At 59.5% G+C, this 15,621-nt stretch overlaps 3 protein-coding genes across 6 annotated transcripts; 1 reads left to right on the forward strand and 2 right to left on the reverse strand.

Annotated features, from left to right (window-relative positions):
* Positions 1-382: 382 nt before the first annotated feature.
* On the reverse strand, positions 383-5,836 carry NUBP2 (NUBP iron-sulfur cluster assembly factor 2, cytosolic). 2 transcript variants are annotated; one of them, XM_010949907.3, is made up of 7 exons: positions 5,523-5,836; positions 2,906-3,024; positions 2,546-2,744; positions 1,719-1,873; positions 1,470-1,580; positions 1,308-1,377; positions 383-1,038 (listed from the first exon to the last, which is right to left on the reverse strand). In XM_010949907.3, the coding sequence occupies exons 1-7, from the start codon at positions 5,536-5,538 to the stop codon at positions 902-904; spliced, it is 807 nt and encodes a 268-aa protein (XP_010948209.1). In that variant the 5' UTR covers positions 5,539-5,836; the 3' UTR covers positions 383-901. The 2 variants fall into 2 exon arrangements, with proteins under 2 accessions (XP_010948209.1, XP_045368786.1); XM_045512830.2 differs by lacking the exon at positions 1,470-1,580.
* Positions 5,837-5,892: 56 nt separating this feature from the next.
* Positions 5,893-12,054, forward strand: SPSB3 (splA/ryanodine receptor domain and SOCS box containing 3). Of its 3 annotated transcripts, none has more exons than XM_074346585.1 (7): positions 5,893-6,041; positions 7,422-7,559; positions 10,200-10,374; positions 10,463-10,650; positions 10,730-10,832; positions 10,909-11,034; positions 11,273-12,054. In XM_074346585.1, the coding sequence occupies exons 1-7, from the start codon at positions 5,943-5,945 to the stop codon at positions 11,611-11,613; spliced, it is 1,170 nt and encodes a 389-aa protein (XP_074202686.1). In that variant the 5' UTR covers positions 5,893-5,942; the 3' UTR covers positions 11,614-12,054. The 3 variants fall into 3 exon arrangements, with proteins under 3 accessions (XP_074202686.1, XP_074202687.1, XP_074202688.1); XM_074346586.1 differs by lacking the exon at positions 5,893-6,041 and adding an exon at positions 6,062-6,377; XM_074346587.1 differs by lacking the exon at positions 5,893-6,041 and adding an exon at positions 6,062-6,344.
* On the reverse strand, positions 10,516-15,587 carry EME2 (essential meiotic structure-specific endonuclease subunit 2). The gene is made up of 9 exons (XM_074346589.1): positions 15,362-15,587; positions 14,918-15,054; positions 14,453-14,545; positions 13,698-13,789; positions 13,412-13,505; positions 13,118-13,233; positions 12,812-13,001; positions 12,549-12,737; positions 10,516-12,011 (listed from the first exon to the last, which is right to left on the reverse strand). The coding sequence occupies exons 1-8, from the start codon at positions 15,585-15,587 to the stop codon at positions 12,567-12,569; spliced, it is 1,119 nt and encodes a 372-aa protein (XP_074202690.1). The 3' UTR covers positions 10,516-12,011; positions 12,549-12,566.
* Positions 15,588-15,621: the final 34 nt, after the last annotated feature.

Below are 15,621 nucleotides of genomic sequence, written 5' to 3' on the forward strand. Positions count from 1 at the left end.
CAAAGCCAATGTCCTTCCAAAGCCTTTCCCCCCGTGGCCTTCCTGGGAGGGTGCAGGACGAGCCCTGGGACTCTGCTCCAGACTCACCTTCCCTGCTCCTCTGGTCGGCCCCCCAGGCCCCAACAGTGTGGACTGCGGGGCGGGCAGTTAACTCTCACGGGCCAAGTGTCACTACTCACACGTTTCTCCAACATCACAAGTTCCTCCCCAAACTCAATTCAAATGTATCCTCACCCGAGTTGCCAGGGGCCTGTTGACAACAGGGCTGTTGGCCCAACTCTTGGGACTGAGGGAGTGGACGCCGTCTGCTCTAGGACACCATCACACTAAGTGGAGGAGGTGGGACCAGAGCAGAATGATCTAGAAAGGTCAAACCTGTAACCTCGGTGGGGGGACATGTTTATTTTGTGCTCTTCTGGGTTACAAGCTCGACACCTCACTGGGTGCTCCCTCCTATACCATGAGTACCAGCCTATGGGCTGCAGGGGCCCAGGGCACCTGAGGACGGTAGGGGCCTGGCAAGCTTCCAGACACATGAGCTTTGTGAACAACATGGGGACTCGGCTGTCAGGAGCAGCCTGTCTCTCTGTCTGGGGCAATGAGTACCAGAACGCACCAAGAGTGATCATACACCATCAGGGCACTCAGGCCACGGCATCAGACCGCACATGATCCCCCGGGGCCTCGCCACAGGCCAACCAGGTAGAACCACTCACTGTCGGTGGCTCTGACACTGAGATGCCGCTGAAGCACTGACAGGGCCTGCAGAGAGGAACACTCGGTGCTGCGTGGCCCAGCCTGCAGGTTCCAGGAACCTTGCCCAGTGCCTCTGCTCTAGTAGGTGAGCAGGAGCCCCACGGCCACAGAGGGGAGATGCTCAAGGCCACCTTGGTCAGGACAGTCAAATGGGTGTCTCATTTAGAATCTTCTCGGCTATGGAGGAGAGCGCGGGAAACGCAGGGCTTGAGGGGAACTCCTGGATGAAGTCCCGGCCCTCCTCCAGGCTCCTTGTGAGCTTGGGGTCCAGGGGCACAGAGCCTGCAAAGAGGAGGAAGGGGGCCGGGGGAGGGGGAGGTGGTGAGAGCAAGGCCTGTCCCAGTCATGCACCTCCCACAGCCCAGGAGCCGGCTGTCAGCGCCACGGGGCTGCCTCCCTCCAGCCGGGCAGCAGCAACCCATCTGTTAGCGGTGAGGTGCCACACAGCAGGAGGGCAGAGGACACTCCTTCTCTCCTCTCCCCTGCGGCGGGGGGCGTGGGGAGGTGGGACCACCTGGAGCAGAGGCCGGGGGCAGCCCTGGCTCACTCACCCAGGAAGGGGACTCCGGCGTGTCTGGCCAGCTCCTCACCACCTCCCCTGGAGAAGACGTTGGTGCACTCCTAGGACACAGAGGCGCAGAGTCCACCTCCTGGCCTCGCGCCACACTCAAGGGGAAGGGCTGGCCCCCACCCCACCACTTCCCACGGCTCACCGCGCAGTGCGGGCAGACGAAGCCGCTCATGTTCTCCACGATCCCAATCACCCGCAACCCCACCTTCCTACAGAAGGTCAGCTCCCGCCTCACATCCCCCACGGACACTGCCTGGAGACCAGGGAAGAGAAAAGACCTGCCGATGGGCACCCTGAAAACTCAGTCAAGATGAGCGGAAAGAGTAGGGAGAGTGCCTGCCCGGAGTGAGGTCGCACACGGCAGGCAGACAGGATGGCGCTCCCGCAGTACCTGGGGTGTGGTGACCACGAGGGCCCCCAGGGGGCTGAAGGGGCGCAGGGCATCCACGGCGGCCATATGCTCATCAGAGGTCCCTGGGGGCGTGTCCACAACCAGGTAGTCCAGCTGCCCCCAGGCCACATCAGACACAAACTGCTTTATCAGTGCTGCGGAGACCCAGGGAGGGCCGGGGTAGGGGGAGAGCAGGCGAGGCAGGGGTCTCATGAGGGTGTCACTCACAGCGTGCTGCCTCCTCCCAGCCGGCATCACGGTGGCTGTGTGTGCCTTCCTCACCAGGACAGGCCAAGCACAGGCAGCAGGGAGACCCTTCCCCACCCCCTAACCCCCACTGCCCCAAGACTTCTGCTCAGGCCTTAGCTGAGGACAGCCAGAGCTGTGACCCTCCTGGGGTGTCTGTGCCCAAGAGAGGCAGCCTGCAGTCAGCATGGCGTGGAAGCAGCCCTGGCCCTGCACATGCTCTCACACCTGGCAGCCTCTCTCCGCCAACACAGGGAGTGTGATGCCATTTGCTGGGGTGGAGACACCAGAGCCCAACCTCTCGCTCTACGCTGGGTGACCTCAGGTCTTAGTGGATGCGCCTACAGCCTGAATGCGTGTGGGCCGCCTGCTCAGTTGAGTGGCAGCAGAGTTTGGGAAGTGAAGCAGCTAGCACGGGAGTCTTCCCAACCTTACCCAAGGCTGGTGCTGCAGGGGAGGGCGGTGTGGAGGAGTGCTGGCCGCCCTGGGGTTCCTGCACAGCTTTCTAACTGAGCACTGAGGGGGCAGCTAGGAGAGGCCAGGAGGCTGGCGGTGCTGTCCCCCTTCCCCCGGGTTGTTACCGTTCTTCTTGGGGCCCCTCCACACCACAGCCTCATCTGGCTTCTCCAGCAGGAAGCCCACGGACATGAGAGAGATGCTCTGCGCCTGGTCCACGAAAACTGGGACCCAACCTCCGTCACACTGATGCACAGCCTGGCCCTGCACCTTGAGCATGTGGGGGATGCTGGGGCCGCACAGGTCCACGTCGAGGATCCCCACCTGCAAGGAGGCAGGACAGCCACTGGCATGTAGGGGCCTCCCTAGGACCAGCACCACCAGGCAGGAAGAACCCAGCCACTGCCCACGTGTCCACCCACGAGGGGCAGCTGGCGCGGGCGTTAGGGGAGAACAGATACCATGATTGGATAGGAGGCTCTCACCTTCTTCCCCGCATGGCGCAGGGCCAGGGCCAGCTCCGTGGAGATGGTGCTTTTCCCGACGCCCCCCTTTCCCGAGAGGACGAGGATGATGTGTCGGACGCCAGCCAGGTTTCCGGGCTCTGGTCAAAAGGACAACGGGGGAAGAGGGCAGGGCTTTGCCTTTGCCCTGGACACTCTCCACTGCTCACTCACTGTGGGGTCACCGGGCACTTCCCTGAGACCTGCCCCTTCACCCTGACACACGGCAGAAGGGCTTCCAAGAGGCCTCAGACCCAACCATCTTGTTCCTTAAAAGCGGCTGCTCCCACTCCATCTGGAGCAGGGCTGCTGGGGCAAGAAATGCCTCAAACCACTCCTCCTTCCAACGTGCACACCTGGGACTGCACACCTGTGAGCCCACAGGCACAGGGGCCAAAGATTGCCGGCTCCCAGCTGATTCCAAGGGAAGTGGGCAGAGACTAATGTAATAGGGTCGTCCTTACAGCCAGGAGGTACAGCTGTGCCAAGGCAGCTTTCTGGTCTGACCTGCAGGCGCCCAGCCCCCTCCCCTGGGGTCAGAAGAGGAACTCAAGGCAGCCCCAGCCTCCAGTTCTCAGGAGGGATGTTACAACTCTGGGATCAGAGCAGCCACAATCATGTGTGGGTGTGGATGTCAGGCCATCTTGATGGCTTGAGGTCATGCCTTAAGAAACCCTGGGTACACAAGGGCAGGCCCTGGCCCAACCATTCTGTAGAGCCCTGTCGGCCACAGGCCACTCTGCCCCAGCTCCTCTTCCTTCCACTGAGCCTGAAATGCTACCCAATAAATACTTACCATCCCAATCCCTGCCACCCCCACAGGGCTGCTGTCTGCACACAACCCTCAGCCCCTGCAAAACCCCCAAGTTCTTGCTCCAGCGCCCTTAGGACCTCAGCATCCAGACTCCTGCCTGGCCTCCAAGCTGCTCGCTCCACTACCCTCACTGCATGCCCGGGTCCCCAGAAGGGGCTCAACAAAAGGTCAATAAATACTGCCCTCCTCCTGACTCATCTCTCATGGGGTAGGTTCAAAGGCCCATGCCACCAAAGCCCCCCGAGAAAGAACTCAGAGGGCTCCTGGCCTGGCTTTCCAAAGGTCCTTGTCATAAATGCATTACAGTGCCTGTCCTGGGTCTCCTCCCAGTACTGGGGGCTGAGAGATCTTTTCAGGTAACAAAGAAAGGAGACCCCCACCCAACCACCCAGATCACTGCCTGCAAATATAAGCCCTGGACACTGTGCCCTTAAGATCACCTCTGTGACAGTTTAAAAACCTATTACTTAAATTGCTTTAATATCAAAAAGCACTTGGGAATCAATTTCGCCCTTTTTCTTGGGGAGGTGGGGGCAGTGGCTGCTCTGGTGGGAACTTGGGAAAGAGCAGACCTGGGTCCTGATTTCTACTCGCCCTTTGTGCGGGTGCTGCACCACCAAGTTCCTAATACTGACGACTGGCTTTCTTCACTTGTGAGGCTGGGGAATTTTATCTGCCTGAGCATCAAACAGGACAATCCTGCTCCCTTCAGGCTGTGAACTTCTCAGACAACAATCCTTACGAGCCAACCAGAAAAAACTTCACTCGTAAGTAAATGGAAAAAGTTTATGGACAGATTATCAAAGATAACCTGGGTGCCCACTAGATGTGAAAGGCTGCACTGGAAGGGGCAAAGAAAAGCAGTATCTCCCCATGGAGGGAAGTGGGGGGCCCCCTGTATGGATAAAGAGCCTTAAGTCCAACCACATAATGATTATTTGATACAACAGATGAGTATGGAAATTTTTACTTGTAAAGAATCTTTATAGAAAGATACAGTTGCCTCTAGGAACAAGGAAGTTTACTGCATACCCCGTTAGGCTTTTTGAATTTCTATACTCATTTTCCCCCTAGTTAAAAAAAAAAAAAAAAAAAAAAAAACCTTCATCAATCAAACTAGAGATATTCCTCTCACCTTGTAGCAAGTCTGCCCTTATCCTAACAAGCTTTTTCAGGTTTTTTTCTCCAGTTTTATGTTTATAATCTGATGGATGAGTCCAGCATTATGAAAGCTTTGTGCCCAAGATACCAGACCTGAGATCTTTTAGAAGATAATGTGGCAAATCGCTACTAATAAAGGTCTGTCTGGCTACTCTTTGTAGACCTGATTGAGCCCAACTTTATGTCTATATTCTGTCCCACAAGACTTTCACTTTTTAAAAATCAAGGCTTTTAAAGTTAGAATAATGTTTCTACAAAAAACTAAGATTATGCGATATTTCGCTTTTCCTTTTTTTAACCCCCCTTTTTTTTACACTTTTGAGTTATAGCCATTTTACAATGTTGTGTCAAATTCTAGTGTAGAGCACAATTTTTCAGTTATACATGAACATATATATATTCATTATCACATTCTTTCCGCTGTGAGCTACCAGAACCCCTTATTCAAGACTTCTTTCTAAGCGCCATAGTGACCAAACACATACAGGGGCACCTCTGCGACCTTTACGCTGTAAACAGACGGTGTGCTAAAACCAAGAGACCCGGCCAGCCGCTGCGTGCCAGCTCCTTCACTCTCCCCTTCACGCCTGCGAAGGGGGAGACCCCGAAACCCACCACACTCACCCACGGCCGCCTCCATCCTGCCTGGGTAGCCACACGGCTTCCTTCCGCTTCTGCCCGCCTCCCAGCCTGAGTGAAGCGCCCTTAGACCAATGGGAAGTGCGAGCACGCCCCTGGCTCCTCTTGATAGGCCTACTCGCGCTATCTTCAGCCAATCAGACCGCACTACAGGTGCACGCCTGTTCAGACGCAGGCGACGCACAGGAAAGGGACTCACTTCCGTATCAACGCCCGAACGTGGGACCGCCTCTTTTCCTCGCCCCAAGTCCAATGGGCGCGCAGGCCTTGTCTGAGACAGTTTGAGATGTGACCAATGGGGACGTCATATTAAGATTGACAAGTCCAAGAGCCTCTGAGCAAGAAGTATGTGCTGCGAGGCCCGCCCCCCTCCCGAAGATCCGAGCCGCGCGCGCTGCGGGGCCAATGCGGTGCGGGGGCGGGGATTGTTTACGTCTCGCTCGGGAGCAGAAAGTAGGTCACGGCCAGCCCCGGCGCAGCGCGGCGGCGGCAGGGCGGCTGCAGGTGAGCGGCGAGCCGCGTCAGCACGTCTACAGGACTCTCGGTCCCCGCCGTCCCGCCCGGCTCGGTACCCCGCCGCACCCGCCGACCTTGCGGAGCCGCGGGCGGCAGGGCCTGCGCACCTTTGTTCCTGCGGCGGCGGCGCCCCGGCGAGGCGGGCGAGGCGGGCGAGGCGGTCGAGTCTCTGCGCCGCAGGCCGGGCGGGGCGGCAGGCGGGTTGCCAGCGCGCGGCGCGGGCGGAACCCCGCAACACCGCCCGACCCTGAGAGTGCGATGCCGGATTGGGAAGCAGCCGACTGCTGCGAGGTCTGGGGGCGCGCTGCCTGGCTTCGCAGCGGGGTCAGTGTCCGGGCCGTGCATTTGGCGTGCATAGCATGGCACCTACTGTGTGTGCCGAGGTGGCGAGCGGGGATTGGGTCGGGCACACTATAGCTGGCTCCACTTAAGCTCGGAGACCGGCAGGCGTTGCTGGACAGAGCGACGCTGGTCTGAAGACGAACTCCCATCCCTCGAAAGCTGTGCCATTGCTTTCACTGACGCTCCCTCGGGGTGGTGGCTGGGGGACCGTCCCAGCCCTCCTGAGGTTTTCAGTCCAGGGGAGAGCCAGGAAGTAGATGGTCACAGAAATCGACTTAACTATTTTAAGTCTGACATGGAAATGAGAGCTAAAGAGAAGGCATTCTGGGCAAAGGGCAGGAAAGATCTCGCAGCTGGGACGGGGCCAGAGCGTGATGGGCTCTGTAGGATATTGCATATTATCTTAAGAACAACGCAAACCCTAAGGAATTTAAAAATTCGTTGGCTTAAAATTTGTATTTCCCAGAAAGCTTGGGTATAGTGAATGAAGTGGGAGGAGCCATACTGAAGGCGCGTTTTGTGGGGGCGGGACAGGCAAGCAGGGATGGAGATGGATTCAGGACATGTTTCAGAGGTGGTGTGGTGGGGTGTGGAGGGCTGTGACGCCAGGATGAGAGGGAGGAAAGATGTGTTGGGGATGACTGCAGTGTGTGACTGCTGTGTGTCTGGCATGAGGAACCTGGAGGTTGGAGATAACCATTTATCCAGCTGGTCAACAGAGAAGGAGCAGGCCAGGTTTGAGATGCCCGAGAGACATGCAAGTCGGACAGCTGGGTTCCTGAGGCTGAGCTTGCAGAGGGGCTAAGACAGGCATTCAAGAGTCATGGATGTCTGGATGGTGCTCCAGGCTCTCTACTTGGGTTTTATCAAGGTGCTTGGACACTGGAGTGAGGTATACGCTTTTGAAGAGAGTTCTGGAGCCCTGGGTGGGCTGGTGCAGGCTGGGGGCCTGAGTGCAGGGGGCGTTTGGATACCTACCAGTGTGCTGCTTATCTTCCTCTGCTCAGACCCTGTGCTTCCTTCCAGATCCTGTCCACCATGGCCAGGCGTCCCCGGAGCAGCAGAGCGTGGCACTTTGTCCTGAGCGCAGCCCGTCGAGACGCTGATGCCCGGGCTGTGGCTCTGGCAGGGTCCACCAGCTGGGGCTATGACTCTGATGGGCAGGTAGGTTCCAGTGGAGGGGGCGGGCTTGGCTGGACTAAGGTGAGGAGACACCCAAGGCAGGTATTGCCTGAGTTAGGACTCAAAGGGGAAGATGCTCCCGAGAGCAGAGGATGGGGCCAGCCTCAGGCCCTGCTGTCCTGTGTGTGCTCTGCTTGCCCAGGCACTTTACGCTGGTTAAGGACCCACGTGGCCCTGGGTGGCAGGACCTCAAAGCAGACACCACGTTCCTTTGTGTGTTTTTCTCCGAAGAGGGTGTCAGCAGGTACTTTGGTCATTTTGTTTAACAGCAACTTCTCCATTCCATTTAACCAATTTCCAAAAATAGCTATTGTTAACTTGAAGTGCAACTTTCTGGACATTTCCTTTGCTCATTCAGATCCATACTCTATATTTGTGTGTGTGCCTCTAAAAAAAGAATTTCAATTCTTAAAGACTAATATTCCTGAGCCTTCCCGTGCTCTGAGACCCTGAGCTCTGGGAGGCCCAGGATCATGGAGGCTGTGAGAGGAGCAGCTCAGCTGTCTTGTCTGTAGTGCAGGTTCCTGAGGTACCTGGAGGTTTGCAAGAAGAGCCTCACTGTGCAGCAGGGTGGGGTGGCGGGGCTGTGTGGCCTTCGTGCTTGTGGTGGAGGCATGTGGGGATGGCTTCACAGGCAGCTTCCTGAACCTCCTGGACCAGAGCTAGGCTTTGGCTGAGTCACCTCTGCTGCTTCCTGCAGGAGTAATCTGTGGGTAACTTGGTTCTTCTCTGTCACAGCCACCTTGCACTGGGGTCCTGGCTCAGCCAGGTGTCCTGGGCAGGGGTGGGAGCCTCTCCTCCCCAGCATGAGGGAAGCTGAGCCCCGTGGAATCACCAGGCCTTGGGGGAGAATTGGAGGTGATGATTCTGAGCTGGCCGAGTGCTAGGCCCCCTTCCTGGGGCCTCCCTTAGCTCCCTGCCCCAGCCAGCAAGAGGCCCCAGCCTGCATTCCTGTTCCGCCCCCAGCTCCCACTGACCACGTGGCCTGGAGCAGTCTTTTCTTGTATCAGTCCCTGCCTTGCTGGCTCATGGCTGTGGGATGTGGGAGGTGTCCAGGGTTGGGGGTACAGTGTCTGACACACACCTGTGGCTTGTTCAGTCACCTGATGGGCCTAGAGTACTTGTGTGGGTGAGAGAATGTGTCATCCCAGCATCTTTGAAGGCTGAACATGTACATTCCTGTCCTTTCTGCCCTGAGTTCTCATGGCTTGTGGTGGGGCTGTGGCTGTGCCCTGCCTGGGGGTTGGGAGCTGGGTGCCAACCAGTTTGACCCCTGGGGACTGCAACACTCAGGTCTGGGCCCCAGGCTGCTGCCTGGGGTGCAGTCTCCTCACTCCCTGAATTCAGCTTCTGCCCTTGATTCATGGAGTTTCTGTGTGGTGCGTGGGGCTGAGTGTAATAGTAGAGAAACTCAGTACTGGGGACAGGAGGCAGATCAGCAGGACCAAGGAGTGTCAGGAGCCAGTGAGAAGAGGATGTGGAGGGAAGGGCAGGAGGAGCCTCTTTGACGTGACATCTGAAAGCTGCAATCCAGGGGCAAAGAGACCCCTGCCCCAAGGAGGGAGTGGACAGGTGGGCAGGGCAGAGGAAGAGGGCATAGGCTTTGTTCTCAGGGCAGCAGGATTCTCAGCTCTGAGCAGGTCACTGGGACCACTGTGCAGAGGGTGCCAGAGGCCAGAAGAGTGAGGGTGGAGGCCAGAGCCCAACCAGGACCCCAGGCCGGCTGGGCAGGCTGGGAGAGCAGGCACATGGGGTCTGTCTGCATCCACTGGCCCTGGGGAGTCAGACTCCAGCCCCTCACCAGTCGGCTGGGGGTCCTGAGCCCAGGCAGGTGTCTGGAGGGGCCCGTGTGGCTGCAGAGCAGGAATGACAAGGTGCACAGAGAGCACCTGGCTGGCCTCCAGGAGGGTCTGTCAGTCAGCCAGTCCCTGGAACTGGACCGGTTCACTTAGTGTTTGGCCGCTGGCCTGAGATCATGACCTCAAAGCTCGGAGTCCGTACTTCGAGGACTGAGTCCTCCTGTAGAGGGCCAAGTCCCCACAGAACGTTTTCCTGCATGAGGTAGCAAAAGACCGCGGGGCTTATCAGGGCTGTGATGGGGGTTGAGAGCCAACTCTGTGAGGATGGTGAGGGTGCCATAGCCCAGGACAGGTGTGCAGGCCCTACCATGGTGCTCAGCTCTTGCCTGAGCCAGGCTGCTGTGGGGAGACCAAGCTGCTTTTGTTAGGTCAGCAGAGTACTTTGCTGTGTGGCTTCATCTTTATCTGTGATGTAGTTGTCTGGACAGTGATGGATGGCTGAGGGTGCAGCCCTGCCTTGGGGCTGAGTAGCAGCCAGGCCTCCAGGGCCCTCTGCTCTACTCCCAGGAAGCCACCAGGGTGGTAGGCCTTTGGGAAGGAGGCCCTCCCAGCTCCTGAGCCAGGAAGAGGTGTCCAGGGTCGCCATGGCTGGCAGTATAGAAGGGGTGGTTGGCTGTGCCCTTGAGACCTGAGGAAGCCCTTTGAGGCCAGACCCCCAGACTCTTCTTTGGCCTACGGTGGGCACTGGGGCCAGTAGAGGAAGGGGTCAGGTGGGGCCAGTGGAGGGTAGGGCAGGTGGGAACAGATGGCCCCTTCCTCTCAGCACAGCGACTCGGATTCGGACCCTGAGTACTCGTCCCTGCCGTCGTCCATCCCCAGCGCTGTGCCTGTGACTGGGGAGTCCTTCTGCGACTGTGACAGTCAGAGAGAGGCCTTCTGTGGCAGCCTGCACACGGCCCACCGGGGCAGGGACTGCCGCTGCGGGGAGGAGGACGAGTGTGAGCGCCGGGTGGGGCTGCAGGGTGGGTGGGTGGGGCCTCCGGGGCCACGGGGAGCCTGCCCAGCCCGGGCCTCTTGCTCTTGCAGACTTTGATTGGGTCTGGGACGACCTGAACAAGTCCTCAGCCACCCTGCTGAGCTGCGACAACCGAAAGGTCAACTTCCACATGGAGTACAGCTGCGGCACTGCAGCCATTCGGGGCACCAAGGAGCTGGGGGAGGGCCAGCACTTTTGGGAGATCAAGATGACCTCCCCCGTCTATGGCACCGACATGGTAAGTGGTTGGCGGGGCGCAGGGGGAGCTGCTAGGTGCCCTGGTCCCGAGCCCCCTCTGCCAGCCCCACTCTTCCCAGATGGTGGGCATCGGGACGTCGGACGTGGACCTGGACAAGTACCACCACACATTCTGCAGCCTGCTCGGCAGGGATGAGGACAGCTGGGGCCTCTCCTACACAGGTGCATGGGCCCCCAGGGCGGGCAGGGCTGCGGGGGCTCAAGACACCCAGGCTTACCCCGCCCCCACTGCCCCCAGGGCTCCTCCACCACAAGGGTGACAAGATGAGCTTCTCCTCACGGTTCGGCCAAGGCTCCATCATCGGCGTGCACCTGGACACCTGGCATGGGACGCTCACCTTTTTTAAGAACAGGAAGTGCATAGGTGAGGGTGTGACCTTGACACCTGGCTGTGGAGCGCAGCTGCCATTGAGCCCCTGGTATGGACCAGGTTGAGGGCCCCCCGCTTCCAGAAAGGCTGTCCTCATAGAAGCCTGAGGTCCAAGGGGCCCCAAATGAGGAAGGGCTGGGTGGGAATCCCAGCATCCTTAGTCACCCTAGGAGGACCTCCCAGGACGGCCTGAGCCTGGGGTTCAGGCTGTGCGCCTTCCCACCCCAACCAGGAGTGGCGGCTACCAAGCTGCAGAACAAGAGGTTCTACCCAATGGTGTGCTCCACCGCAGCCAAGAGCAGCATGAAGGTGATCCGCTCCTGCGCCAGCATCACCTCCCTGCAGTACCTGTGCTGCTACCGCCTGCGCCAGCTTCGGCCTGACTCCGGGGACACGCTCGAGGGCCTGCCCCTGCCGCCTGGCCTCAAGCAGGTGCTGCACCACAAGCTGGGCTGGGTCCTGAGCATGAGCTGTGCCCACCACCAGCCTCCCACACCCACACCCTCACCCCCGGCCGATCCCAGCAGCCCCGAGCCCCAGCGCTGCCAGAGGAAGCGCTGCCGAAGGACCTAGCTCACCCCACGGAGATGAGGGGCTGGATGGTGTTCCCCCTCCTTTCTCCCAACACCCCCCAGGGCAACACGGGAAGGTGGGCTGAGCCGCCAGAGGCTGGGACAGGCCTGGCTGTGGAGGCTCCGGGGCCGTGGCCCAGTGATCCCGAGACCAGGCCTGTCTGAGTCTGTCTGCGTCCTGGGCCAGGTGTGGGAGCAGCCACTTTCCTCAGTCTCAGGGGAGCTGCTGCCCTATTGCTGCTGGACCCAGGCTGCAGGCCTGGGAGGAGAGCCTGGGGGCTGGGGTCTGCTCTCTGCAAGGAGGGTGGCTTCCTAGGAGTTCAGCCCTTCCTGTGCTGCTGGCCCTGGGTTTTTTAATGTTCTTTGCATGTCGTCAGCTGCTGTTCCTTCTGTCTGAGGCTGAAATGACAGTAATAAACTTAGAGTCTATGTCTAATGCTTACACATGGGCAGGACAAAAGGGGTCAGACTGAGGGCCTGGGGCTCAACAGGTGTCCACAGCTTTTCTCTGGTTGGAGTGTCAGCACCTTGGGGAAGAGAGAACCTGATTCTCTTTCCTTCCTCAAGGCTTTATCTTATTGCTCCTTTTTGAAGGTGCTACTCCTCAAGTCTCCAGGTGACCAGCGTTTCCCCTAGTGGGGACCTTAGGTACTCCCCAGCCAGCTACCAGCCCCTATGCCCACATACAGGCCCTAGGGCATGTGAACCCTGCCCCAGTCTTCTCCAGACCTTCAAGCACTTGGCATCTCCCAGCAAGAAAACAATTTTCTCTTCTGCCCATAGCAGTTATTCAAGAACTGCCCCTCCCCCCGCCCCCACCTTGGGGGTCAGACCTGTACCCGTTTTCTTGCTCCCTGCATACCGCCCCTTGTGGGTTGCAGTCAGTCCCCTGGGCAGGCTGCATCGTGTCCTGCCAGTAGGTGGCAGAAGCCCTACCTGGTCCTCGAAGCATGGTCAGGAGCCCAGGTCCAGCAGGAGGTCAGGATTGTCAGTGGTCAGGAAGAGGCAGATGCGGCGGGAAAGGTCAGGCCCCACCCTGCGGGGCCGCACACCCTCACCCATCTTCACTGGGAGGTCAGTCAGGAGGGCCAGGCGCTCCTGCTCCGAGCCACAGGCAACGTAAGCCTAGGGCAGGCAGAGGGATGAGCAGGGCAGGGCTTGGGGACCCTCCATACCAGGGACTGGGGGAGAGGGAGCACCTGTTGCAGAAGGCGGGGGGAGGGGAAGGCGGTGACAACAGCATCGGCCACAGCTGGGCTGACCCGGTTGAACTGCTGGATCTGCCGCCACCAGGCCGCCCGCAGCCCTGTGCCATCTCCTGCTACTCGCTCGCCTGCTGCCCAGCGCCCTGCAGTGCAGAAGGAAAAGGGCCCCGACTCCCGGGCCTGCCTGGACAGGGGAGGGTGCGGGGAGGCTCCTAGAGGCTTCGTCCACCTTTCCTGAGCACCCGCCCCATACCCCCACCCCTCCTGGCAGCAGCCACCAGCAGGGTGAGGCTCACGCACTTGAAGGGGCGCTGGGCAAGGGCCTTGGTGAAGGTGCACACATGCTGACTCAGCTCCTGCCAGGAGGCCACCAGTAGCACATCCATGTTTGCCCAGAGCTGCAGGAGCACCAGGGCCTGAGGAGGGAGGGGGTAAGCCCGTGGGTGTGGGTCAGAGGAGGGCTCCCTTGGGGGACACCCAGCTGAGACCAATGCCACATGCCACCCACATGCCAAACCAGCCTCCACTGGGTCTAAGAGCAGCCTAAGCGCTAGGGCCCAGGCCAACCACCTGACCCAACCTGGCTGCACTCACCTCCTCCACCTCGGGCCAGCCGACTACCACCTGGGCACAGGCTGTGGCTGAACTCTCTGGCAGCCGTGTCTCCCGAGTGCTGGGCTGGTGAGACCTAAGCAGAAGTGACCATCACTCCAGCTCCCCACACCCCATCAGTCCCACCCTCTGAGTTCTTCTGCTTCCCCCAGAGCCACCCAAGGGAGAGGGTTAGCTGTGACACACCAGCCTCCAGCGCCACCCCTGCCGTTCCCCTGAACTCTCCCATCCCAGTCAGGCCAGCTAAGGGTGTCAGGGTGACCAGTACCAGAGGTAAGCATCCAGACCAATGACAGCCAGGTGGGGGCAGGCTGGGCTCCCAGGGGTGATCCACGGCACCGAACAGGCTGGGCCACGGATCTGCAAGCCAAGGTTTACCACACATGTCCTTTGGGACCAGTTTGCAGAAAGAAGGGGAACGAGACTGAGAACGACCCTGTGGTGCCTGGAGGCAGGAGTGGATGTCCCTGCCCAGCCAGTTCGCTTTAGAGAACCGGCTTTGTGCCTTTCCTGAGATCAAGGGCAGTGGCAGGGGTGGGGCGGAGATCCACATAAGGCCCCGGGCACGTCCTGTGCTCCTGCAAGAGACGGACTGAATCCCCCTCGCCATTGTCGGTCCACCTCTGCACACACGCCAGCCTGGCGCACAGCAGGTGCTTAATCTGGGAACTGGCAGAGGGTCTAATAATACTCTGGTGCAAAAATCAGCTGAACAGTCCCTATTTCTCCTCTAGCCAGACAGGCTGGGCTGTTGGGGGTCACAAGGTGGATTGCACAGCCAGTCTGCAGCTCTGGTCTTCACCCCCACCTTGGCAGCTTACTGCCTCTGACTTCTGACTCAGCTCCCCAGAGAACTCTCGTTATCCTGGCTCTGCCCTCTAGAAGTAGCTGCGGCTCCCATCTGCTCCCAGGCCAAGAGTCGTGCTGCCTTCCTACATCTCACCCAGAACATCCAAGATAGGAAACCCAGTCCCTCACGATTTGTGGACGAGGATTACTGCCCCCTCACCCTTCCCCCAGCACCTGGGTCAGCTGGATCACACCCTGAAGAAACTCCTCAGGCTCCAGCAGCAGCAGCAGGTCCTGCTCATCTGCAGCCCACACCTCAGGAGGCACCTGTGGGGACATCCGGGGCACTGCTGCCCACCCTTGGCCTCGTGCATCCCAGGGTCTCGACCTGGACACCCCAGAAGTTCTGAGGCTCGTGGTTACTGCCACTCGCAGTTTCTTCCAGTGCTGCTCTACAGAAGTCCAACATCCCATCTCCTGCTGAGACTAACACCAGCCCAGGTCCTCGAGGCAAAACTTTTGGCCACAGGCCTGATGGGGATGGAACAGCCCTCAGCAGCAGCTGCGTTCAGCCCACAACTATCACCCACTCGGCATTCCCCATTCTTAGTTTACTGGTCTGTAAAACATGCACGACTGCAGCAGGTGCCTTTCAAGATTAACTTCATGGCTATAAAACACTTAACCTAGGACACTCACACCGTGGGGGCAAGGGTCTGGCTTCACTCTGCTCCACCTGAGACTTCTGGCAGGGCGCTGGGGCTCCACACGGTACTCACAGCCCAAGGTGTCCAGGGCCTCAATCAGGATATCCGCACCAGCATCTTCCAGGATGGCTGAGAGGGGGCAGAGGGAGTCAGCTGTCACTCCTTCCTTCCCCCACGCGAAGACACTACTTGGATAGGGACAGCAGACGCACAGCCTGGTCAGCATGTGTTACCAAGACACATTCCGGACCGGCTCCCACAGCGCACGACTGAGTCTAAACAATCTTCCCAGCGGGGAAGCCGGTGCCAGTTCCTGGCCAACAGGGGGCCCTGAGAGATGCCTCACCCACCTGCAGTCGGGCCGACGATAATCTCCTGGGATTAAGGGGAACTTCCAGGCTCCCCACCCCGGGCCACTCTCTGCGCCCGCCCGCACCTGGGTCGACGAGCACCGCCAGGCGCCGCAAGGCCTGCTCCGGCCGCAGTCGCCGCGGAGTCTCGGCCGCCGCCCGGCGCTCATCCGCCGAGTCCGGGACTCTCACGGCGGCCTCCACGCCGGCGGGACCCTCACTGTCCGAGTCCGAGATCTCCCAGGTCGGGGGCCGCCGCTGAACCCGGCCCTGGCGCGAACCCCCGGCCCTCCCAGACTCAGCCCTCTCCATGGCCCGCCCGGCCTCTTCTCGGCTTCCGGCTGCG

Source organism: Camelus bactrianus, chromosome 18, assembly GCF_048773025.1.
Source record: "Camelus bactrianus isolate YW-2024 breed Bactrian camel chromosome 18, ASM4877302v1, whole genome shotgun sequence".
Lineage (NCBI taxonomy): Eukaryota > Metazoa > Chordata > Mammalia > Artiodactyla > Camelidae > Camelus > Camelus bactrianus.

Excerpts from the sequence above, each read along its gene's own strand:
- SPSB3 (XM_074346585.1), top strand. The coding sequence starts at position 5,943 with ATGCGGTGCGGGGGCGGGGATTGTTTACGTCTCGCTCGGGAGCAGAAA. Across the intron at positions 10,833-10,908 it reads CTGGGGCCTCTCCTACACAG|GGCTCCTCCACCACAAGGGT; the intron begins GTGCATGGGCCC and ends CACTGCCCCCAG. Across the intron at positions 11,035-11,272 it reads TAAGAACAGGAAGTGCATAG|GAGTGGCGGCTACCAAGCTG; the intron begins GTGAGGGTGTGA and ends CACCCCAACCAG.
- EME2 (XM_074346589.1), bottom strand. The coding sequence starts at position 15,587 with ATGGAGAGGGCTGAGTCTGGGAGGGCCGGGGGTTCGCGCCAGGGCCGG. Across the intron at positions 14,546-14,917 it reads CAGACCCTTGCCCCCACGGT|GTGCCTCCTGAGGTGTGGGC; the intron begins GTGAGTGTCCTA and ends ATGTCCCCACAG. Across the intron at positions 12,738-12,811 it reads CCCCCCGCCTTCTGCAACAG|GCTTACGTTGCCTGTGGCTC; the intron begins GTGCTCCCTCTC and ends TGCCTGCCCTAG.
- NUBP2 (XM_010949907.3), bottom strand. Across the intron at positions 2,745-2,905 it reads TGCGCCATGCGGGGAAGAAG|GTGGGGATCCTCGACGTGGA; the intron begins GTGAGAGCCTCC and ends GCCTCCTTGCAG. Across the intron at positions 1,581-1,718 it reads TCGTGGTCACCACACCCCAG|GCAGTGTCCGTGGGGGATGT; the intron begins GTACTGCGGGAG and ends CCTGGTCTCCAG.